Source organism: Polypterus senegalus, chromosome 4 (assembly GCF_016835505.1).
Source record: "Polypterus senegalus isolate Bchr_013 chromosome 4, ASM1683550v1, whole genome shotgun sequence".
NCBI lineage: Eukaryota > Metazoa > Chordata > Cladistia > Polypteriformes > Polypteridae > Polypterus > Polypterus senegalus.
The window spans coordinates 137,525,959-137,552,547 of record NC_053157.1 but is presented as its reverse complement, the minus strand read 5'-3'; the positions used below and the strand labels follow the sequence as shown (position 1 = coordinate 137,552,547).

The window sequence follows — 26,589 nt, the reverse complement described above, 5'->3', positions numbered from 1 at the left end:
TCATATATTCCTCAAAGGACCACACTGCTGTCACTTATTAACATTGGGGACTTTTAGTCTTTTGCCCATCACTCCCAGCTATGCTTTTATTTCTTCGTCCATAAAATAATAACTTTGGGTACCGTTATCAATAACTAAGTCATACCACCTCATGGCAGACACCCTCCTGTACTAAGATGACAGCTTTCATCATTATTGCCAGCACAAGAGTTCCTGTTTTTACTTCTGCCCTGCAGGTCTCCATCCTTGTTCTGTGCTGTGTTTTCCTACTTGTACCCTTCCTTTTCACCTATCACAAGCTACAAAAAAGTAATAAAGGCCACAGATTTCGGTGTTTTAGATTGTTTTTGTAATGATATACAGTAATAGATTAGCATTGTTTTCCATTAGATAATGAAAAAAAAAATATTTTAGACACACTGAAGATAACTGAATTCACTTTCCTCCAAGAATATGTTCTGCTTGTTTTGAGGACCCTGTTTTTTGAAGCCAAAACTGTTCAAGTAAAAAGTTTAGCAAGCTCAACAAATGCGTTGGCTAACTGCTTGCCAGACAAACTTGAGCTGATCTCTTTCAAAGCATTTGATAAGCTTATTTTGTATCTTTCTCATATACTATCACATTTCCAATGTATTATTTATGCAAAGCTCAAGCTCGTACGGTGATGACTTACACTTTCAACCCCATGGAAAAAGGTACAGTGAATGAAAAATTCATCACTTTGTTTTAAATACAATATGGCAGATATTACATTCCAAAAAATACACTTCAGAGTGATAGTCAAGTGTCATTCTGTCTGGCTTGAATGTCAGTCCAACATGGCATGACCAGTTTGCTGATTGCTGGCCACAGTATCTGAGCATTAGATCTTCATGTCATTGTGTTTGTATCTGCAACATTTGAATTCTGCAGTTTGGTGAACTGGAAATATAATCTCATCAGTAAGTAAAGTTACTCTCAACTCATTATTAGCAGACCTCAACTGTGTTTTAGACTACCGATGTGAAAAGTCCATCTCTATATCCAATATTGTCAGGCAACTCTATTACATTTCCCAAGCTAAAGTGCCATGTAAAAGAGTCAAGGTGCTTTCCCAATTATCAAAACGCTCATCAAAAAGACCATAATAAAAAATATCCACATAAAGAACCTGTCCATCACTTTGGCCACTTTTTTCCATTCTGCACCTTTTGCACATGTTGCCCTCTGTTCCCGGAAGCAATTGGCAATATATTCGATATTCTTTGCAATCTCATCATGGTGCGCACAGGAGCACATATACAGGTTCATTTTCTCTGTGCAGTCCACAGCTTCCTTCACACCTCCATTCAAGTGGCTGCTAGACTCATCCGCACCACAGATGTCATATTTTTTATGGCCTTCCACCTGCATCTTCAACTCTTGCTTTTTCCTGCTTTTTCCGTGTCCATTCTCCTCAGTATGAAACTTTATATCTTTTGTTTTTGCCCTTTGGGGGGTGGTGCAGTTTTCTCCTACTTCATAGACAAAAAATATTTTGGACATATAATCCAAGATAACTAGTTTTGCCCAGTTTGGTACCGGTTTTGCCTCCGCCCCACAATGGTGAATATTCATGATAAAAATGGTCAAAGCAGTTGAAGCCGTTATCATTGTCATTGTTGCTATGTAATATTTGCCTGTTAAAGAAAGTGGTGAGATTTTTGTTACTTCTTATAAATAGAGAGAACACAAATCCATCAGCACAATGAGTAAAATAAACCTGTAGGTTAAGAGTCATGTGCAATGTATGAATAAAGTAAGCCTATGAGTTAGAGACATGCATGGTGTTCTTTACCCCATAGTAGGTTGTCGTCCAATCCAAGCAGATGTGCACCTGAGTTGTATATGAACTAGCCACCGCAACTAATTGGAGGATTTCGATATCGTTGGAGGAATGAATGTACAATACTGCTTTTTCATTCCAGGTAGCACTAAATTAAAGCAGGTTAGAGCTAAAGTACCCCATTAACAGGGAGCATACTATTTTGTATGTTTTGATCTTAGTATGAGTATTGGGAATTCCATCCTCCCTTCTATTCATTTATATTTTAGGAACCCATTATGTACATATTCAAGGTCAAGAAAAAAAGAAATATATCTCATTGAGAAACTATGTTTGACATAATCCCAATTCATCACAGGGTACAGGCACTTACACCCAAGCTCATCCACATCAGAATAGTAAGTTGCTAGTCAGTGTCATGTCTCTTCCAGATTTCCTTCATTGGCTGCAGTTCAGACTCATGTTTTATGTCTTTTTTGCTCATTTTTGATTCTTTTATTTATGTTTATGTGCATTATTCTTTATTTTTGGTTTGGTCTATGTATAGCCTATAAGCTGTCTTTATTATGTTCTATGTGTTTTGTGGGTCGGTGCATCTCCCAATTCACTGCAAGGAACTGCCCTCCATGCTACAAATCCAGAGGGTCTTCCACAGTTCCTGGCAGTTCAAGGTGAATGCGCTCTGGAGTTGGTGAGTTAATTGTGTTTTTGCTGTGCTTGTGCCTTGATATACTTTTAGAATTTTGACCTGCATGCTCTTTGTTTGACTCTAGAACATCCAAACGGTATATTCAATGAAGATACATATAACAGAGTAGAGTTTTGTGCATGTAAATAAATAGGTTGTATGTACCTATTATTATGACTTAGATAAAGATCAGATCACATTTAGGATAATCCATTGGAATCCAGAAAACTCCAAAGGTTTCACTTTTTTTTTTCCTCACAGCCCTATGTGAGAATGTTATTCACAGTATTAGCAGTAATGTTGTGTTTAGTATTAAAACATTCGACTACAGTAGGACTACAATTTGTAAGGCAAAGTGGGATGTGGCCATTCTATGAGATTATTTACACGTTGCTTATGTTTGTCTGTATTGCGCAGAATCTCCCACTTTGCATTATTAAATGTCTGCGTGAAATGTAGTCCTGAGCAGTGTTCTTTATAAGACTTAGCTTTATGTTATTAAGTATTTACTTAATGTTGCATAAATTGTCTAAAGGCATCGTAATAGGCTTACCTATCAGTGGAACACTCTCAGAAGGAGGCATGCTCTCGGCAACCATAAGTTGAAATACTGTCAGCGCAAGAAGAACAGTCACTCCCAGGGATACTTTTTCTCCTGAGTCTGCAGGCAAGTAAAATCCCAATGGTGCCAAGAACGATATCATAACACAGGGAATAAGAAGATTAAAAATGTAAAAAGATGACCGCCGTTTGAGTAGTAAAGTGTAGGTAATGTCAGGGTAAGGATCAGAACAACAGCCATACATGATGACATTCTTGGCAGCTGGCATTCCGTGGACCTCCCACTCTACATTTTCTACAAAATCAGACAGGTCTCCACTATCCATTTCCATAGTAATATCTATTTGATTACCGTTATATGTCCATGAGCCAAAGGTCAGATTGCACTGTTGGTAATCAAATGGAAAGTAGGCTACATCAACAACACAAGAGCTCTTTGTTATAGCCGGTGAGTCCCAAGTTATTTGCCCATCATATCGAAGTACAACATTAGTGTCTACAGGTCCAGAAAATTCATCATCTGCTCTGCAGGAGAAAAATAATAATTGTGAGTTTGAGCATGTTAGCTAAATAGAAAATGTACATTTTACCTCATCAGCAAAAGTATAATCAAATATGTTAATAACATTTAATCATAAATACCCATTAGCAAAACTTAAAGTGATATTTGATTTTTGAATCAGTTCAAAATGAAGGGTAGAATATGCAACATGAGCAATGGCATGATAACAATCAACAGAGGTGAAACTCAAAATCGGCATCACACCAGCAATTCAGGAAACTGTACATCTGTTCTGATCTTACTTACAGATGTCAGAATACTAACATTTCTTTTACATGTTGTACCAGCAGGCACAACATTCACATAAAGCACAACAACAACCAAACGAAAAAGTACAGCTGTGGCCAAGGAGCCTGCTGCGAGTGTCATCTTGGACTCGCATGTTTTCATGTGGCACTCCTAGCACCTCTCTAAACTTATCAAACTCTCTCTGTACAAGATGAAATGTTCATAACAAAGATATGAATTAGTACATTCCAAATTTTGAAAATGCAAACTTTTTTGTCAGCTGCGTATAACCTGCTTGACTACCTTATTCCAGGATTGCCACACTTTGATTGTCTCTGATGAGCCCACAGATTCTTTACTTGCTTCTTTCAGTGGAATCATTTCATGGACATCACGTTTCAAGCTCAGTGATGTTTGTGTCTTATCTTTAAAGGGCTTTATTCATCATCTGACTCTGCCAGTGCTTATGCAAGCATCTCAATTTGTATGAATGTCAGTTTTTTTTCTCCTTCAGAAGTTTAAACTCTAAACACTGTAGTTATGACATTTCCTTGTCATCCATTTTGTTGTGCTGAATTTGCAAGAGAGGGTGAAAATGGCAATTTTCAATAAGTAGTGATGGACTAATAGTTAGAATACCAGGCATTTCAGTATTGACAGGCTCTATCTGATAATTCCAATCTGCTCATTAAATCCAGCACAACCCTTATCCATATGAATTGTTCATTGGGTATGTCAAGGTTCCAAATATGGGATCTCAGACTCAGCAATAACCATATCTATGTTTCACTTAGGATTTTTCAAAATAGAAATCTTTATTTAAGCATTTTATGAAACATTGCTATAATCAAACCAAACCCACTTTCACCTGTTACATGTCTACCTCAGATTTTAAGGAATCGATATTGCCCTTAAATTACTGTACTTAATATACTGTGCATACTGTATATTCATTTTGCCATGGAGGGTGAAAACAAGGAAAATGCAGACAGAGATAAGGCTCAAGTGTTGTAAGTACAGTTAGGTCAATAGGTATTTGAACAATGATACAATTTTCATACATTTGTCTCTGTGTGCCACCACAATGGATTTGAAATGAAGCGATCAAGACGTGATTGAAGTGCAGACTGGCAGTTTTAATTTAAGGCTTTTAACATAAACATTGTATAATCCATTTAGAAAAGACAGGCATTTTTAAACAAGGTCCCCCCATTGTCTGGGTCTCAGAACTATGTAGACAAACTAAAATATTCATGAATATAACGAACATTTTCAATACATGGTTGAAAACCCTTTGCAGTCAATGACTGCCTGAAGTCTGGAACCCATGGGCATTTCCAAGTGCTGGGTTTCCACCCTGTTGATGCTTTTCCAGGCCTTAACTGCAGCTGTCTTCAAGCCCTGCTTGTTTGTTGAACTTTCAGTTTTGTCTTCAGCAAGTGAAATGCATGTCCATTGGGTTGAGGTCAGTTGATTGACCTGGTCTTTGAAGAATATTCCACATCTTTGCCTTGAAAAGCACTTGGTTTGCTGTCACAGTATATTCTGTCTGTCCTATCAGTTCTGCAGCATTTGGCTGAATCTGAGCAGATAGTATAGCCCTGTGCACTTTAGAAATCACCCTGTTACGTTTGTCAGTAGTCATATTATCAATCAGCACCAGCAACCCACTTCCATTGGCAGTCACGCATGCCTGTGTCATAACATTGCCTCCACCATGATGTGGTATGCTGCACATCATGAGCCATTCCTTCTCCTCTCCATACTCTTCTTTGCCCATCATTCTGGTGCATGTTGATCTTAATTTAATTTGTCCAAAGAAAACCGTTCCAAAACTGGACTGGTTTTTTAACAATAATTTCTGGTAAAGTCTAATCTGTCCTTCCCATGCTTGAGGTTTATCACTGGTTTGCACCTTGTGGTAAACCCTCAGTCTTTATTTTCATGAAGTCTTCTCTTGATTGTAGACTTTGGCAATGATAGGTCTACCTCCTGGAGAGTGTTCTTGGTTTGGCTAAATGTCGTGAAGGGTTTCTTCCTGAAAACACATTACTTTAACATGGCCTTCTCATAACTTCACTTTAACTTAATCCGAATACTCTGCATGTTCAATTCATCACAATAACTATTCATAGTGGCTCTAAAATCCATACTAACCCCTACTCTCTCTTCTGTTTCTTTTTCCGTTTTTTTTGTGGTGGCGGCCTGCGCCACTACCACCTACTCAAAGCATCATGATGCTCCAACATTGATGGACTGAAAGCCAGAAGTCTACGTGACCATCATCATTAAATCCTTCCGTGAGAACCCTAAATACAAAGAGGACTGTTTCAATTATGTTAGGTAGATTGCCCAGAGGGGACTGGGCGGTCTCTTGGTTTGGAATCCCTGCAGATTTTATTTTTTCTTCTCCAGCCGTCTGGAGTTTTTTTGTTTTTTCTGTCCACCCTGGCCATCGGACCTTACTTATTCTATGTTAATTAATGTTGACATATTTTATTTTCTTACTGTGTCTTTTATTTTTCTACTAGGCTGACCCGCCTTTTAAGGCGACCGACTTTTAAGTTGACCACTTCTTAAGGCAATTCAATATGTAGATCAATTTGATATTTTATACAAACTCATTAATTTGGTTATATTGCATTTGAGCGGTATTACTTCAATACTCGTAGTTTCTGTTATTTTTGTGATGAAATTTAAACTTTTTTCTATATTGAGGTCGCCCTTTTGAACACTCCCTGATATTTACTACGTGGTGAGGCATTTGTACTCCAACATTAATTATTTCCAGAGACATAATTTTGTCTGTTTTTCCAGCACATCGCACACAAAAGCAAGGGAACGATGGGAGCACCAGAACTCTGCTCACATCATGTTGCTTCGTACCGCAAGCTGCAAGTAGTAAGTCTGTGATAAGCAGAATACCGCTACGCTTTCCACTCATGGGACGGAAGGACAATCCTGACCGCTTTTATATAGTAAGACAGAAGAAGAAGATATCGCACAGTCTGGAGAAGAAAATCATCTTTTACCTGGAAAAACAAAACTACAAATCCCATCATGCATTGCAAAATGGACAGGGCGTGTGTGAAACACCGCTTTTATATAGAAGGATTCTTCATTTTGTAAAGCACTTTGAGCTACATTTTTTTGTATGAAAATGTGCTATATAAATAAATGTTGTTGTTGTTCCTCACTAAGGAGAGAATTCTGTGATCATCCAGCACAGTTCTCTTCCATGGTTGTCCAGACCTTCTGGTGTTGCTGAGCTCACCAATACATCCCAACTTATTAAGAAAGTACCAGATGGTTGATTTGATCATTTGTTGCGTTTCTGCTATCTCTCTAAAGGGTTTGTTTTGTTTTCTCAGCCTAATGATGGACTGTTTTAACTTTTACTTGCATTAACAGCTCTTTGAACCTCATATTAAGAGTTAACAATGACAGCTTCCAAATGCAAATTCCACACTTGGTATCAATTCCAGAAATTCTACCTGCTTAATAGTTAATGAAATAATGAGGGAACTGCTTCAACCTGGCCAAGGAACAGCTTGTCAGTCAAATCTTCAAAAACTTTTGAACCCATAAAAGTGGAGGACCATGTATAAATATGTCTGCCATTCCTAAATGTTTCTTACGATATTTCTGTTAAAACATTTGAATTACTGCTGAAAGCCTACACTACACTACACAACCATGTATTCATTTCAAATCCATTTTGGTGGCATACAGAGCTAAAACTGTGAAATTATGAAAATTGTATCATTCTCCAAATTCTTATGGACGTAACTCTGTGTTACTGAATGAGTAGCCAGAGTGAACCCAGTTACTTGCACAGATTTAATTCTCCTTTAGCGTGGAATTTGCAAAGTGGAAGCGATTTGAGTGAGGGGACATTCCAGAAGAATGAATCCCTGCAATATTTTATTAAATGCAAGGGTTATACAGTATGTGTTGCATGTTTGCTACATTCATTGGTTGGAAGTAATGTTTCAAGAACATATTATGCAATCTGGTTACATTTCCCAGTTAAAAAGTAGTATAATGCATTAGAGTTTAAATTCTTATAAACATATTACAATTAGAGACTTAAGTAGAATTGTGGTAATTGTATTACTCAATTAGTATTTCTCTAAGAACAATACATTTAAAAGTCGTAAATACAGTATCTTGAAGTGCAGGTATTCTCTTTTACATTCAAGGAGGCAAGTGTGGCTATCTTATCTGAGTCTCCGTTCAATTACCACTGCACTGTTTTCATGCGGATGTAATACACTGAAATTTACAACTTTGTCAGATCTGCACCAGATGTGTGTGTGTGTTTATAATATTCCACAATACTTTATTTTACTTTGGAATTGTACCGAGGTTGACATAGTGTTTATTAAAAAATCAAGATTTTCAGTATTACTTTGAAAAATATCTGTTTTGCAACATATTCAAAAAATATATTTAAAGAAGTGAATGTACTTTTTGCTAAAGGAAGACTGTCAATGTCAATTTATTTATATCGCACATTTAAAACAACATAGTAATGCTGTGACCAAAGGGCTTTACAATAATAGAATAAAAGAAAAACAAAACAATTAACATAAAAACATAAATAGAAATAAAATATATGAAAATGAAATAAGATGCATAATAAATAGAAATAATGTTATATAATCACACAGAGGAAACAATCAGTATTACTGAACATCACGGAATGCTATGGAATAGAAATATGTCTTTAATCTTGTTTTGAACATTTCAATTGTAGACGATTCCTTTATGTGATGAAGTAAAGAGTTCCACAGGCGAGGAGCAGCAGCTGCAAAAGCTCTGTCCCCCTTAGTTTTACACTTGGTACGAGGGACAACAAGAGACAACTGACCAGAAGATCTAAGCACTCTGGATGGCTGGTGTAAAACACACAATTTGGATAAACAGGCAGGAACAAGCCCATGTAAAGATTTAAAAACTAGCAACAAGATTTTAAAATCAATTTGAAAACTGACAGGCAGCCAGTGTAAAGAAGCTAATATTGGGGAAACAGAGTCATACTTTCTTGTCCTAACCAGAAAGCGAACGGCAGCATTCTGGACCAACTGTAACCTGTGTAGCAGGGATTTACTAATCCCAGAATACAGTGAGTTGCAGTAACCAAGGTGAGAAAAAATAAAAGCATGAGTAGCTTTCTCAAGATCCCTAGAAGATAAAAAAGGCTTTAAGACAGAATGAAGTGAACCAATGTGTGTGTTAAGGAACTTTACAATTAACTGTATAATAGCTACATTATTATTATCATTCCTTAGTCCTTGTATAGCCTGTTGATCAAGAAGTCTATAAGGAAGCAAAAAGCAAAAAAATTCTTCTATATCCAATCAAAGGAAAACATTATTTGCATCATTCTAATGGAAGAAAGTTTGTGTACAAGCATATTAGCTGAACATTTGCCTTAATTTTCACTGAATGTAAGATAGTTAATTACAAAATGTAAATATTTCCATTTCGATTGCCACATGCCTTCTTCAATAATGTAAAGAGCACTGAGACAGGAGACATATATTGATTATGTTAACACAATAAACACTGCAGGCACAATAGCTGGACTCACCCAATCAATAAGTGCTCTTGCCCTCTGACCTCTACACTTGGAATAATGTTACTGTTTAGTGACTCCATGTGTTCGAGTGATAGATTCCATTTTATTTCTAATTATTAAGATACTTTTCATTTTGAATTCTTTATGTGAGCTAAAGGCCTCTACCTTCTGATTTATATATTTAAAATGGATCAGTGCTAATGTAAGTCATGCAGTTTAATTGTTGAATTCACATTTCTTATGTTTGGTTATTTTCCCCTTATTAAACTACTGACTAGACGTTTGGCCATTATCCTTATACAATACTTTTCAATTGTCATATTTTTGCATTGGTTTAGAGAGTAACTCTGCTCTTTACAGACTGATTTTCATACACCCTCTTAGTCCATCTGCCAGTGTCTTAAGACTCTGCAGCCTTAAATAAGATTAAATCTATTATCTAAACACAATTTTTCCTGATCATGGCTAAGGAAAGCTGGAGTCTACCCTGGTAGATGTAACCTTCAGGTGGGAGACAATAAAAAAGTCATTCTTACAAACAAAGCACCACATTTGAATTTCCCAGCGATGCGAGTGCATAAGAGGTTTAGGAGTGAAATCCTAAGTACTTGTTGTAAATCCATGTGAACAAGTAAACTCCATATAGGAGGAAATGCAAACCTTTCCAGTTCATAATACTGTATATAGCACACGTTATAAGAAAAACAGGCAGTAAACCTCTTTTTTTTGGAGCCCACTTTTCCTAGCTTTTGGGTCATACAAGTCTAAACCAGAAGGAGCCAGGCTCATACAGCCAATCAGCCAATCGCAGGACGCACTCACACATCAATATTTGTTGTTTCATTTTTTAGATGCTCCATTTGCGGCCATTGCCAAAGAAACAAGTAAAAATGAGTCTTATTTTGGCTCCAAACTGCATTGTCTTAGAGAATATACTCCCAAAGAAAGCCTTCACTAGGCTAAAATATCTACTGTACATGCTTAGTCTGTCTAAAATATTCATGCACTTAATTAAGATCTACCTTCTGTCATTAAGCTCCATTGACATGAGGACAATTAATGATTAGGTTTGGGAGCGACTGTGAAAGATGAGCTTGATCTCACATGATAGCGTATCTCGGACAAACTTTTTTGCCAGAAACAAAAAGGCAGAAGAAAACTTAGCTTGTCTGAATTCCAGCCGGAGGAGACGTCTTAACTGCTCATGTAAATTGACTCTGAAAGCCTCTTAACAAGAGTATCTTTTGATCTGGACACCTTTAGGTCTTGTCAAATGTATCCTTCTCCTCCTCCCTTTTTAGTAATGTTAAAGCAATATCAGAACTACGACATTGACTTTGAGTTACATGCTAATGACATTTTTAATTGTAATTGTGCTTAATTTTGTCTGATTATTGTTTTTGAACTGCTTGATGGAGTTACGAATGTCTGTTTTTTTCATGTTTTCTGGTAAAAGATCACAATTCGCGTGCAGCTTTCATGAGTTTTATGGTGAAGTACAATTTTTAGATAAGAAATTACAAAACAACTTCCCCTCAAGCTTGTTAAGTAGAGTAGTGATGATCTTGCTTTTAAAAGTCACCAGAGTCACTATTTTAAACATCCATACTGTGGTGTGCAATATAATAAATAGTCAGTATAATAATAATTTGTTATATACTCAAAAGCGCTCCATGCAGGGAGGACACAGGACATAAACCTACGATCACCTAACTGCAAGGCAGCAGTGCTACCACTGCACCACTCTAGCTTATACCTTAAACAGCTATAGGGACATACAGTTTATATGATCCTTTTTATTTTTTCCAGAACTGCATATTTTACACACAGATTTAGCTGGCATTCACACTTGCATATTAAAATATTTAGCAGTGCTGAGAACACTATAGGACCTGCAAACAAGGCTTTTTGGAATATAAACATCCAGGAATAAATTAGAAAACAATTATTCTGTACCTGAAGCCCAAACACAACTGGGTTACCAAGAGAGAGAATGGGAAAAGATATATTATTGGGCAAAGTTTGAAAAATAATATTTGAGTTAGATGCTAAAAAGATTGAGATGCTATACCCACTGGTTCTATCTACTGTGCCTTCATGTGTTAATATGGGTGTGCTTTGTTGTTGGAAGTCATCGAGGCATCCAGTCTTTGGACCTTCTCTCTGAACAAAGGCACCTTGACACAGCTGGACAAGCAAGATTTCGGCCAGATAAAACAAACCTGCTCATCTCCTTGCGGTACCAGAGACTCTTGTTTGGTACCCTTCCAACTTCACAGATGATTGTTCCAAGTTAAACCACCATTAAAAGGTAAGATAAGTTTTTTCTTCTAATCATTGACTGTTTTGTTCTTCATTGCCTGTTCTGATGTGTGTTTTTGATCCCTGCATTCTTACATCTCTTTTTTGTAGAAAATCTCCACTGTGCCTATTTCATTTAATAAAATCATTGTTTAACTTTCTTTATTGATGTTCACCCCCACTGTTCACATTTTTAAAAAACTTTGCAAGAGATTCCCTTGGAAGTGGACTACTCACATACAGAATTTGTGACATACTTATATTGTGTTATTTTTAAAGACTCAGCAGATTAAAATAAAACAGACTCTGAAAGTCTTGATGTGTAAGTTAATCGTGTGTGCCAAAGAGTCAGACTTCGTACTCCAAAGCTGCAAGTTCTGACACACACATTCTCTGTGTAACTCCAAGCATGTCATTCAACCTGCCTGTGTTCATAATATAAGAGCATTTCGAGTTATATGATACTGTTCACTTAAAGCAATTTGATATGGTGGTTACCATTTAAAATGCTTTCCTATAGATAAAAAACTCTGTTGTGTCTTTTAGTTGGTAACATTGTCCGCATGTTGTCTGTAGATTGGCTGCATTGGCATAGGCGAGATGCATAGAGTTTACTGCTGCTCTGATCACAGATCTTTAAAAATGCTCGTTTATTACTCAAGGGGCACAAGGACAGAAATATCTAAGGTTCTTTCAAGAATTTCCTCTTAAGTGTGTCAACGCTGCTTCAGAAATTCCTGGAGGAACCTATGTAGACTCTGTTCTTCACTCTGTACACCTCGGACTTTAAATATAACAGCAAGTCATGTCACCTGCAGAATTCCCAGATGATTCTGCGCGTATGGGGTATATTGATAAAGAGGATGAGACAGTATAGGAGTCAGGTGGAAAAGTTTGTTTCTTGGTGGCAAGAGAACTGTCTGCAACTGGTTATTGACTTTTGCCAAAGAGCCTCAATGTTCTGTCACTATTCATTGAGGTAGCAAAGGACAGGATAAAAACAAAACTGAGTGCCATTATGAACAATGCTGAACATCCTCTCTGTGACACACTAACATTGAGTACTTTTAGTGAACAAATTATTTTGCAGAAGTGTGTCAAGAAACGCTACTGGGGCTGTTTTGTATCAGCAGCAATACGCCTACATAATGCCTCACAGGGAAAGTTTACAAGTTCTAAACAAAGTGTAAACTACTTAGTGGTCATGCTATTCCCTATGTCTTAGATTTTATTGAAATATGAATATTTTACCTATACAAGGCAAAGATTAGCCCATCCATCCATTTTCGCAGCTCTTATCCAGTGTAGAGTCGTAGAGTCTATCCTGACAGCAACTAGACAGAAATGAAACCTAGTGTCGAATGGATGGTACTTCTTTATAGGACACACATTCACACTCATATTAAATGTACTGTCATGCAAATATTTAGAATGTGGCAGAAGAAACTAAAATGAACCTGAGAAAATTGCATACAGACATGGGGAAAATGTAAAGACTCCACACAGGTCAAGATTCAAGCCCAGAACTCTGTAGATGTAGCTCTGCAACAACAGTCCTAGCTTTATCTGTATATTCTATGAGAACTTGTCGTCTCCTTTGCCCATTTTCTTCGCTTGTATTGTGGTGTGTATTTTTCGTTTTATGTTTGTTTCATGTAAGCACTTGTGGGTTAGATGTATATAGTTTTACTGTAATACAGTTATCATTGAACTAGTTAAATAATTTTTGCCTTTGCTTTTTGAATTTCGTAGTGATTTATTTATTGTTGTAAATTCAAATATTTTGTCTGTTTCCTATTTCATTCTTCAAGGTTGTTTTCTTCGAAGACTCCCCTTGTTCCTCTCTTTTCTGCAATCTAGGCCATACAATTTCTTTCACTCCATCATCTAGCGTTGTACAAATGAAAGTCAGTTTTAAGAGTCATGAATATCTTACCATTATCAAAGGAAGCCAAATAACTATAAATAAAGATTATAACAGAGTACATATTATTAGAATGTGGTAATGCAGGATGATACATAAGAAAGTGGTGCTGCACACAGTAACGCGCCCTGCTCAGTTTTTAGCAGCAGATTCACCAAATAGGACTTCCTTTTTGTACAGCTCCTGCCAGCTACGGGGATAAAGTCTACTTATTCACAGCCACTTATTCACTCACAGTCAGCCACCAGCTTTGCAACCTATGCACGCTATTCACTTATTCTTTGTTAACAGTAAGACTGTTATTGTTTGACAAGGACATCCTCCCTGGCCCAGATGTCTTTTGTTTATTTCTTCTTTTTAATGTATTTTGTCTTGAATCATGTAATTATGAATATTCTTTTGTTTATTTATTTAATATTATTGTGCTATGACCGTAGTATGTTTAATGTCTTTCAAGTTATGTATCACATGTACTTTATGCTGATCCAAGTGGGGATGGGGTTATCTAATGCTATAGCCGGGTTTAAGAACCAGTAGTATATGAAATTGCTGCTTTGGCATTGCATTTATCTTTGATTTTGAATTTATATTTGGATTCCTGGGTTTGTGAATGTCTAGCTTTCATTTAAAGGTACTGTTATTGGATTTTGCATTGGATTTATTTGCTTTCAGGGTTGCCTTTCAGGCAAATCTTTTTGTTTCCCATTTCCATTAGTCCTGCTTGTGTTCTCCATTGTTTAATTTTTTAATTATGAATACATCTTTATATATTAAAGGAATTTAGTTTTGTTTTTGAGATCTTATGGTTTTCCCCTCTCTTTTTGTGGATGTTTTTGACTTTAAAGCCTTTGCCCAATTATTGGGCCTGTGCATGCGCTAAGCCTGCATCATAAGCTTGGGGCTATGCAGCTTTACATTGGTGAGGCGTACACTTTTTGATCAGACTTGAATGGGAGTTTAAGTCTGATTTTAATTTTTGAAATTTGCGTTTAGGTAGAATCACAACAAAGACATAGTGTTGTTCAAAATATACATATATAATTATACATGTAATTAAAATAATTACCAATAAAAAGAAAACATCAATATTTCAAATTTTGATCCCGCAGAGGTACAAATGGGTTACACCATGTTGAGCAACTTTAATCTTTACAGCTTTCAAAGATTTGTCAGTGAATTTGACATGTGCATTTTCATTGGCCAAAACCCAGCTGCAGTTTAGCTTGTCCTAAACCTGTGCAAATTAAAGTGGTTCAATGTTATTTAACCCTTTACTGCACTCACACTTGATATGCTATGCTTTTGACTACTGTACTTGCATTGGGCTAGGCAAACTTCACCAGCAATTTAAGAAACGTCTTGTCAAAAAACTGTGAAATTTAAAGTTTCCCAACACAATTTAATTTTGTTTATTACTGCACAGAGTCAAAATGTAGAATATTAATGTTTCCTAATTATTGATCAATGTTAATGACAGAAATCAATGTATACCTTGTAGAATACTATGTCTTGCTATCAACACAGAATATGTAAGTGTTTTTGTAAGCTGTAAAAATAAGTAGCTGGTGACTGGCTATGAGTGATTAAGTACCTCAGAATAAGCAACCAGCCTAATAAATAGCTGCAAATAAGTACTTAACTTCAGCTTCATTTCAGCTCAACTTGAGGGATTTATGGGCCATTTTAAGTGCTCCTCTGAAATGCACAATTTAGCAACTGGTGAAAACTAGCATGCTTCTGGCTCTGTTAGCAATGCACTAAAACAAAGAAACCTTTTGTTGGCTGTCAGGAAATTTTTTTTGGTCATTTCTGTTTTCAAGAATATGTTACACTGCATGGAATTAAACAGACAACCTTCCAGATACTACCAGAGATCCTTAGCCTCAGAGCTACCACTCCATCTTTGAGCATAGAAAACTTGGCATTTCTCTGGCCCAGGTGGAGTGGGGAGGTGCACTGGATCACTGAATCGCGTCACTGAAGCAGACAGGTAGGTGCCCAGGTAACCCTGCTGGCCGATGGGACTGTTCCTACTCATGTGGAACAAGAGATCTGGGCTGGTGCCTGGTAAGGTAGCACCAGCCACCCAGGCCTCTCCAGGCCATGCATTCAGCCATGCCCCAGGCAGGACTTTAGTGGGGCTCAGTAGAAGAAACTCGATGGGGAGGGCATTGAGCAGGTACGCCAGACTTGTTTCTCACTCTTGGCAGATGCCTTTCCATCCAGCCTTCATCCTCCAGAGAGGAGGAAGAGGGCCCAAGGTGGTCCAGGGGTTGGGGGTGAGAGATGGGACCATGGCCTTGATCTTCACAGACATCGGGGGAGGCGTCAGTAATGATTTTTCTGCAGGTTCAACTATAGAAACCTTAATACGACTTTTACTTCCTCTAGATAGTCAAGTTCAAGGCCTTTAGTTACATTTAATAACAATAATAAAATAACAAAATAATTCTGCAAGTGAGGGAAGCATGGTAGTGCTGCTACCTCGCATCCTGGTCATCCCTGCATGGAGTTTGCATGTTCTTCCTGTGTCTGTATAGGTTTCCTCCCTCTGTCCAAAGATATGCAGGTTATGTGAACAGGTGATGCTAACTTGGCCAGTGTGTGTGAGTGTTCCCCATGTGATGGACCGGTTTATTGCTGAGTTTGTTTCTGCCATCTTAGCTGGGATAGGCTCTAGCACTTTTAAAATGTAATATAACATTTTCATTTAGTACTATTAAAACTCTAAGACTGGGCTACTTTTTAATGCACCATCTTGTTTGTGGAATGGGGCATTGCTTATATATACTGTAGATCAGTGTTTCCCAAACTCGGTCCTGGGGACCCCCTGTGGCTGCAGGTTTTTGTTCCAACCAGCTTCTCTTTTTAATTGGACTCCTGGGTTAATTTCAGTGAACTGTTACTTCCCAAGTTGTGTGTTTTGGGAACAATATAAAAATTAGAAAACTAAGTTTGTCAAAAAATATGTAAATGTACCAAGCAGTTATACAGGAATAATGTATTTTTTTTTTCAAACAGTATTTTCATCCTATTTTTCAAGGTGTTCTAATTGTTTAATTAATCCAATATTTATTAATTAGTGGGTCTGACGCTAAAGTAGTTGCAGCCTTTTATGATTCAGTGTTGTTTGCCTGGGTGTCTGCTCTGCTCATAAGATACAATGAAGGGGAAAAACTACACAGAGAAAGGGCAAAATATAATGAAATCAAGAAAGGAGTGTTAAGCATTTAAATCGATAGCAAAAGCAGAAATGCTTCTAGATGTCTTATAAATGTAACAATCAGGCTGTTGTGCTTTTCTGAATGTCAAATAAAAGAAAACAAAAATACCAGCTAATTAAACGAGTCGAATGTTATCAGGTGTTGTCAATGATTAGGAATGTAGTTGGAACAAAAACCTGCAGCCACAGGGGGTCTCCAGGACCGAGTTTGGGAACCACTGCTGTAGATAGATATTCAGCATACATTTAGCCTTCAATTTCAAATACAATTAATATAATAGTTATAAATGTTGAAAGTCTTTTCATGTGGGAACATTCATTTATACTACAAAGAGACAAGATAATTTAGCTTTAGAGGAAGTGTGAATGTTGTTCCCTGTAACATTCAAGGTGATGCTATGTGAACTATACTTCTGGTCAATGGCTTCCATGTGGCTTGTAAATATTTATACAGAGCTCATAGACTCATGTTTACTTGTACTGTGGAAAAGAATAACTGTGGAAGCTGGCCATGCCACAAAGCAAAACCAATATTGAAATAAAATCGCTTAATTAATGACAGGCAAAGTGAAGAACATTATGGGGAATAACAAAGAAGAAGTCAAACATACAGCAGCCCTGGGCCTGACTAAACCCCTCCTTCTGTCCTTGTCTAACAGATTGTGTGGCATTTTCACTTGCCTTCTTCAACTGTAACTCCATGCCAGTTGAGCACTTGTTCTAACCTTATCTTATGAGTTTACAAAGTTATTTTTGGAGTCATTTTCTAAATGACTATCAGGATCAAGGACAGACTAACCTTTCATGGTCCCTGAAATCATATCCTCTGTGACCTCGTGTTTCTGTTTAGTCAATGATGTTTCTAAGCACTTTGGCCCCACATTAGACCTTTCTAGTGCAATGCGTCAACATAAAGAAATTTTGTTGCTTTCTGTCGGCCCTCAGGTTTTTTTTTCACGTTCTGGTGCCCTTGAATCAGCTTTTTCTGAGGCACCCCCTGGCAAACATATTCTACATTTAAATCATGATTCTCATGCTTTAGGTCTTATTTCGTTTATCTTAATTACTCTGAATCTATGACAGATAAACTTACTTCACATTGAACACGGGACAACCTATTTCCAGTCTAGCTGTGATTAGCATGATGATAAAAAACCCAAAGTATGTAAGAGGGGAAAACCTGGGTTTATACTGAAGGTGCAGCTTCCTTTATTAAGGAAACTCCCACAGAGGCAATTGTAAAAATATTATATGAGACTGCTATATGACATGAAGAACCAGAGCTTAGCTTTTGTCACAAATATTTGCACTATGGAGTAATTAAAGTCTGCAAGATATTTATGGTAGGCATAAAAAAAGAGCATTTTGCTAATGCCCCACCATTCTTTTAAAATAACAGTCCAAAGCTCACAATACTATGGCAGGAACTCAAGAAGCTGAGAGACAGAAGTGTAACAGGTATGTCACGGGAGCGGATTACGTACAATGAGCTGCCTAAATAATAACAAATGTGTATGTATTAAAACCACCTCTGATTTAAATTAACATATCCATCTTGTGGCAATTAGTGTGCTTATGGATGCAAAAGACCACTGCTAGACAGCTATGCTTATAATTTAGAAAATTTTAAAAAATATATTATTTGATGTTATTTAATAATTAGCTCATTAATTAGGGGCTAGCATATCAAGTAACATTGATACGTTGTCCTGATCTGCTGCACAAGAATTAAAATTTCAGCAGCTTGAGTCCACAACTTCTATATTTCACTGGCATCAGAGCGAGAATCAGACCTTTGTGTACGCCCCCACTGTCACCCGCCACCATCACCACTCTTCGACTATTGCTGTATTACAGGTGTAACCTTTCCATGGAGTCACTGATGTATCTTAATCTCATTGTGTTTTGGTCATGATGATCCATAGTAGTGCTACCATACTATCCCTCTCAACTCCATGTATGTGTGAAAGAAGCTTATGGTCTTAGGCAGACCAGATGACATTCTGTATTATATCGCAGAACAGAATATTTTCATTTATAATGAAGTTTTATTCAAATGTGATACCCGTAAATTTAAAAAAGTGATAAAAAGATTATGGCTGACAATATAATTTAAGCATTGTGGAATCATGAATGATGCCCCATGGTCCATCCAAAAAGGCATCAACCATATACTCCTGCTGGGAGATAATGTCCATGGAGGAGCAGTTATGCAGTGTAGGACTCCTTGGCAGCTAGTAGGCAAATATCAGAAGTCATTGCCATGTTATAAAATGGTAGCATGAAGGCCAGCCACGACAGGATCTTCTTAATATATTGTTATATTGTCAGATCTCCCCTTGCAAACAACTGAGGCAACCTACTACCATATATAATAGTGTCCCACACCATGACACTTGCTATTCTAGTAATGTGCCATTTGAGAACTGCATTGCTTTCTGCCTTATTTCCACTTACGAAGATGGTAGTGTTTAGTTATGGGAAGAGATGGGACTCATCACTACAATTTATCTGATGTCAGTCCACAGTTGTTCAGGTCATTCAAACTTAACACCTGTTCAGACATAGTCAACAAAATTGTCAATGGTGGACAACATAATAGATTCTGAAATGAAGTCACACCTTTGGAAGATATCTAAAGCATTCCTAAGAGTTCCATGGAATGAATCACTTTCTATATGCCAAGCTTGCCATCCCTTTTGTTTAACACCTAGTTAAAGTGAGTCATATGCAAGTATTTTTTTATGGTGGTCACGTACATATAAACCTAATGGTCTGCATACCTGACCTTGCAGATCTCCCAAATGTTAGAATTAATTCTGGGCACCACTAATTTTTAATTCTTGGAGAGCGTTTCCTCAAGTGGAGAAAAGTGACTTTATGAAATTAATTAGATTATTTTAACTTACTTGTTGTACAGAACAATATCAGGCCTCCATACCAAGTTGCTAGGGATTCTGATAGCATCAAGGCCATCGTATTGTTCTTTGTCCCACTTGAGATAAGCATCATACCATGTTTGACGAATCCACAAGTAAGCTGTCAAAATTTGATTCCTTTCATCCTAGAAACAAAAATTTTAACAATGGTGCAGTCATTTATATCGGTCTTCAGGAATATCCATTAAAGTAAATCTCTTGATTCAAAATTATGCATTACAAAAGACAGCATATGTCTAGCAAGATATCAGCTAATAAGTTAATAATGAGTACAACCAGGGATCGCTTACTTTATTTTTTGCCCCAAATCACTTAATTGCCAATCCCTGTGCAAGCTTTTGCCTTACCATGTCCTTGATTTGTGAGAGTGTGACCTGTAATGTCACATTTAAAGCTTTGTCTGTGTCCTCAACTGGTCTGATGGCATTTGAATAATTTTCCAGTAAGTCCTGAAACAACATTTGAGCATATTTGCCTTGAGCAGATTCTGTGACTGTAAAAATATAACAAGAAAAAGAGTTTATTACTGAGTTTATCTAATGTCCATTTTCAATATTTTTAACGACCTATGGCAATTTAATATTGTTCTCACTTTTTAACAGATACTATCATATCAGCATATTTTTATTATTTAGAACAACATTTGATCCCATATATTTCGGAACTTTTAAAGGTGCAGAGAACTGATGATAATTCCTTCAGAATTATGTTGTTTACTCCCATTAATGCTTATAAAATTGAAATATATTAGAACATTAAAACATTAGAAAAATATTGACATGAACAAGTCATTCAGACCAACAAAGCTTGCCAGTCCAATCCACTAATTTCTTCCAGAATAGCAGCATTTTGAAAGTCCCTAAAGCCCTACTGTCTACCACACTACTAATTCCATTTGTCTGTGGTTCTCTGTGTAAGTAACTTCCTAATATTTGTGCGAAATATACTCTTAAAAATTTTTCAACTGTGTTCCCATGTTCTTGATGAACTCATTTTAAAGTAACAGTCTTGATCCACTGTTCTAATTCCTTTCTTTGCTTTCCTTTAAACACTTCAATCATGTCTCTAAGTAATCACTTTTTGCCCTGGAATTGGCCTAGTTGCTCTTCTCTGGACTTTTTCCAGCACTGCTATGTCCTTTTTGTAGCCTGAAGACCAAAACTGTAGACAATACTCCAGATGAGGCCTAACCATGGCATTATACAGTATATCTTAATCATAACCTCCTTGGACTTGTACTCTACACTTCAGAGCGCTATATAACCTAACATTCTTAATGGCTTCTGGACACTGTCTGGCAGTTGATAGAGTTCGAGTTCACTACAACTCCTAAATCCTTCTCATTAGGTGTACTTTAATTTCCAGACTGCCCATTGTGTACTCAAACCTAACATTTTTACTTCCTACATGTAATACTTCACAGTTACTGACATTAAATTTCATCTGCCACAAACCTGTATGCTGTCCAAGTCCCTCTGTAATGATTCAACAGATTTGAGATTATCTGCCAATCCATCTATCTTGGTATCATCTGCAAATTTAACCAGCTTGTTACTTATACTCTTATTGAAATCATGTATATATTTTTAAAAAAATAACAGCGGCCCTAGCACTGACCCTTGTGGAACACCACTCATAATGTCAGCAATTCTGTAAGGTTCCTTCCACCACAACTCTCTGTATCCTGTGTTAGAGCCATCTACAAACATCACACTTAACTTCCACTTCTTTTTGTTTGATACCTAACTTCTCATGTAGCACCTTATCAAATGCTTCCTGAAAGTCAAGAAAATTAATATCATTTGCACTACATTGATTGTATCCTTTCGTTGCTTTCTCATAGAATTCCAGCATATTAGTAAAACATAATCTCTTTTGTATGAACCCATGCCAACTGTTCAGTAAAACTCCTGTTCTTGCCATGCGTTGCTCAATTGTTTTCTTAATAATTCCTTCCATTAATTTACCTATTATTAAGCTTACTGGCCTATAGTTGCTTGAATCTGCCAGTCACCCTTTTTATATAACGGCCTATTTTCCAGTCCTTAATAATTTCCGCAATGTGCAATGACTTCCTAAAATTTACTATTTCTGGGCTAATTTTGTTCTCTATTTTGGCTGAATGTGTTTTTCAAAAATCTTTGAAAAGCACACAAAGCAATGGTTTTGCATATAAATCAACATAAAATACTTTGACTTTGACAAATGTTACTGTTTTTTATGTTCCATGAGCCTCTATAGTATACCCATCAATGGTGGCAAAAAAATGGAACTCGGTGAGCCTTTCTGGAAGTGGTTTTTGTGATGGCCTTCTGTACTTTCAACGTATTTGGACAGCCAGCTGTTGACCGCATTCGTGCGGAAATTGGCAGCAATCAACGAACTGTCTTTGTTTTACTGCTTGTAAAATATGTAGCCAATTTCACCAATTAACACGTGTCCCAAATGTAAATAACTAATGAAAATTACATCACACAGAGTTCAGTGTGTGATCCACATGCCTAACTACACAGAGTTTTACAGCAACAAAACAACAAAAAAATGAAAATATGGCAAAAGAAACAAAAAAAAGATGTTATCCTCTGACCATTGATATTAGGAATAGTATTGCAGAAATCAACAATGCAAGTGGAACCAAACATATGTAACATAAAAGTATATTAATTAACATACTTAAGGAATACTATAAAACACATCACCAATAGAAATATTGCTTTATCCAGGCGCCGTGTACAGACAAGCTAGAAGGACCTTGAATGTTCTCCAAAATCTTTGGTGACGTAATATTTCTAAAATTGGAAACGGTGCTCTCCCAGGGAGCTATCCAGCAGAATGTTATTTTACAAAATCTCCGTTCAGTTATGTTCTTACTACTAACTATGATGATGGAGGCTAGAGAAGAAAACTTTACCTAAAACTCTATTCCAGGCACACTTTTTCTAGAAAATAAAAGTTACCTAGAATGTATTTCCTACAGACCAGTGTTCTTATTGAGCAGAGATATTAAGACACTGAAAATGGTCCTCATGAAGAGAATAGAGAAAGTGATGCTTTCCATTATTTTGGAAGGCCAAACTGGAGTTGTTAAAGGCAGATAACTATTTTTAAATCTTTTACATATATTTAATGTTGTATACCACCAACCTCCCCACAGCAGCCATAAGCTTTCCTAAGATCTTACTATCTTGGGAAACACAAAGCACTTTGATAAGTTGAATGGTTTGTCTCTTCAGGGGACCTAGAGACTGACATTTCTTTTACCATGTGGTGAGAAAATAATTAAAAGACGCCTTGTATTTAACTTCAAATTGGGCAGTAGCTGGAGAAAGTAGTGTGTTAGACCCTCTGGCAAGTACCAACAAGATGCACAAAATCTAATTATTAACTGGAAACAGAAGGATATAGTTTAGTCCGAAAAGTCCTGTGAATCCACCTTACATTCCTGTTTTACAATTTACCAACATATTGCCCTCCTGTTTTGATGATTATCAAATCCTTTAGCAAACAAAAGTTTCTTCAGTTTCCTCCTTGACCGTTCTTTTGATTATACTACTTGAAACTGAAGCTATGAATAATTATTACTGAGAACTTTACTAATGAGTTTATTCAGCCAACAACATGGAGCTGAGTTCTTTTTGTCAAGAAGAAGGATTGGTTTACATTCTTATACTGGTAATTTAATAAAATGAAAGTTAAAAATAGCTATGTTTTACCATTCATTTCAGCACTGCTGAATCAAGTCAGTGGTTCAAAAGTTTTCACAAAACCTTATCTTCAAAGTGCAGGCAATTAGATAAGAAATAAGGAAGGAAAGGAATGAGATAATTCTTCTTCTTTCAGCTGCTCCCATTAGTGGTTGCCACAGCGAATCATCTTCTTCCATATCTTTCTGTCCTCTACATCTTGCTCTGTCACACCCGTCACCTACATGTCTTCTCTCACCACATCCATAAACCTTCTGTTAGGCCTTCCTCTTTTCCTCTTGCCTGGCATTCTATCTTTAACGTCCTTCTCTCAATATACGCAACATCTCTCCTCTGCACATGTCCAAACCAACGCAATCTCGCCTCTCTGACTTTGTCTCCCGACCGTCCAACTTGAGCTGACCCTCTAATGTACTCATTTCTAATCCTGTTTATCTTCATCACACCCAGCACAAATATTAATATATTTAACTCTGTCACCTCCAGCTCTGTCTCTTGCTTTCTGGTCAGTGCCACCGTCTCCAACCCATATAGCATAGCTGGTCACACTACCGTCCTGTAGACCTTCCCTTTCACGCTTGCTGATGCTCACCTGTCACAAATCACTCCTGACACTCTTCTCCACCAATTCCACCCTGCCTGCACGCAAACCAATAGTAATTATTCATAAGCCAATAATGTTCACACGTAAACCAATAGTTTTTGTACAAAAATATATGATTTTTGGTCTGTTTGGCCCCTCATACTCTTCACCTCTTTTCCACAACCTCTGCTACTCTGTACTGTTGATCCCAAGTATTTAAACTCATCCACCTTTGCCAGCTCTACTCCCTGCACCCTCACCCTTCTACTGACCTTCCTCTCATTCACACACGTATTCTGTCTTCTTCCTACTGACCTTCACCTATTGAAAAACACAAAGCTTTGCATGAACTGATTTTGAGGTACCCTGATATACATTTCAGTCATTAAAGTAAGTTTATCTTTTTTATTTTTTAGACTAGGTACAGTAGTGCTACCTCGCAGATCTGGAGCTCTGGTCACCATCTCTTTGAAGTGCTTGGTTTTACTGCCAGTACTCTGGTTTTCCTTACACATGTCAAAGATGTACAGGTCAGGCTAATCGTTGTGTGAGTTAGTGGGAGTCTGGGTTTACATGAGCATGCCATGTGATAGCCTGGTGCCTCATCCACAAATACTTTTATTTTGCAAAGTTTTCTTTATAGCGAATGCTATTCACACTGTGGTGTGACCTGTTCAGTTGCTTGGCATGTCTCTGGTGAATACTCATAACTTCCATAACCTCCAACGCCATGGTTTCTGGGCCATCACATCAGCCATTAAGTATGAATTTGGATATAGAAATTCCTTACTTGCAATAAGAGAAAATAGGGGGAAATGGCATCTTTTATACTTTTTTACTTGCAATAAGTCATGTAGCTCATTCCACACTTAATAATAGCTTGTTTCTTTCAAGAAAGTCCACTCTTAAATTTCAGATGGTGAACTCACCCTGTGACCCTGACCAGATCATGAATTAATTGGAAAACCTTTTCCGAGCGCATATCACAAATACGCCACAGTGTATTCCAACAAGTACGCGTCGGTTGGTAGTTTATCTTGGAGTTTAATCTTCGCTCAATCTTGTCTTATGAAACTTTGATGCTTGCGAGACGGAGGATTAGTGAGTGTGCCAAAAAAAGAGATGAGCCAACTGGACACTACATTCACTGAATGTTCACCGTTATAGACACAGGCGGGTGGTACAGTAGTCCTTATCATAGCTCCAGAATTCCAGGGACATGGGTTCAGATCCCAGGCTGGGTACTGTTTGGAAGAGACTGTCAGCTTCTATTTGGTTTTCCACCAGGTTTTCTAATTTAATTAGAGCAAAAAGATGTGTGTGTTTGATAAGTTAACTGGCAACTCTAAACTGGCATACATGTGCCCTGTGATCAGATGCTGCCACACCTGAGGTTGCTTTGTAGATTTAGAAGAGGAATCCATATGCTTTTGTGGTAATAACATGCATTTTATGCAATTTAAAACAGAATAAACAACACAGTAGCTATGTCCCAGACAAAATGAATTTCATCTAGTTGTTGGTGGTGCTGTTTAATCTACTATTGCTAATTCATCTCTCATTCTTACTAGGCATCCTAGCAGTGGTGCACCAATAAAGATCGTTCTTCAAGCATAGTGAATATACACCATTGACAACCCAGAAGAGACGGCAGACGTGTGATCAGCCAAAGAAGCTGTCCAGTCAACAATATCTTTGAGTCAAACCTTTACTAGATTAGCAGGCAGTCTGAAGTGTGTACGCTCTGTTTAAATTTGTCATCCTCGAGGCATACAGCATCAAAGAAACTGAAACCTGCTTACCAGATGAACTTATAAAATGCTTCTATTAGTCATCACTCCTCTAAAGTACTACAAAAGCCAAATCATGCTTAAATGAATAAAGACAATCACATGCAAGTGATATTAGGAAATGTATCCTTAACTTCAGTCATTTAAGATTAGTACTAGTGCAAAAGTTAAACATTCAGATTAAATATACATTTGTGAAAACCGTTTGCATTGTTACGCATACCTTTTTCCATTATTTTGCACCTACCTTGCAACACTTCAGCAAGGATGAACCACTTTGCCAGATAAAATAAAATCATCTTCATTACTGACCCTAAAAGCAAATGAGCAGAATCCTGTGCCTTGATCTACATGTCTCTACACAGGCGTATGCATGTGTCCCTCTGAATAAATACTTTCCTTTAGAGAAAAGTGGGCCCATTTATGAAGTGACTCTCTTAGCCACAAGGTTTAGGTTGCACTGAACTCACTCAGGTGAGTCTCTTTGACATTTGGAATGAGAGCTGGGGTATCACGTCACCGTAGAGCCCCCTTCAAGAAACTAGAAACGCTTTATTGTAGCAGACAGCAGACTGAAAGCCTGTGGCACTGTTCACTTAATCACATGAAAGACAAAAGATGATATTGAGCTCTGCAACAATGTTTCCAGTTGTTATGAACTTAAAAAAATTGTTCAATACGGTCAAAGTTAACAAAAA

The 26,589-nt window shown here is 37.2% G+C and overlaps 1 protein-coding gene across 1 annotated transcript; it reads right to left on the bottom strand.

The window, feature by feature from the left end:
* Positions 1–806: 806 nt before the first annotated feature.
* Positions 807–26,180, bottom strand: chrna9a (cholinergic receptor, nicotinic, alpha 9a). Its single transcript, XM_039752780.1, has 5 exons — positions 26,139–26,180; positions 20,162–20,307; positions 19,785–19,939; positions 3,046–3,578; positions 807–1,658 (listed from the first exon to the last, which is right to left on the bottom strand). The coding sequence occupies exons 2-5, from the start codon at positions 20,273–20,275 to the stop codon at positions 1,081–1,083; spliced, it is 1,380 nt and encodes a 459-aa protein (XP_039608714.1). The 5' UTR covers positions 20,276–20,307; positions 26,139–26,180; the 3' UTR covers positions 807–1,080.
* Between the last annotated feature and the right edge of the window lie 409 nt (positions 26,181–26,589).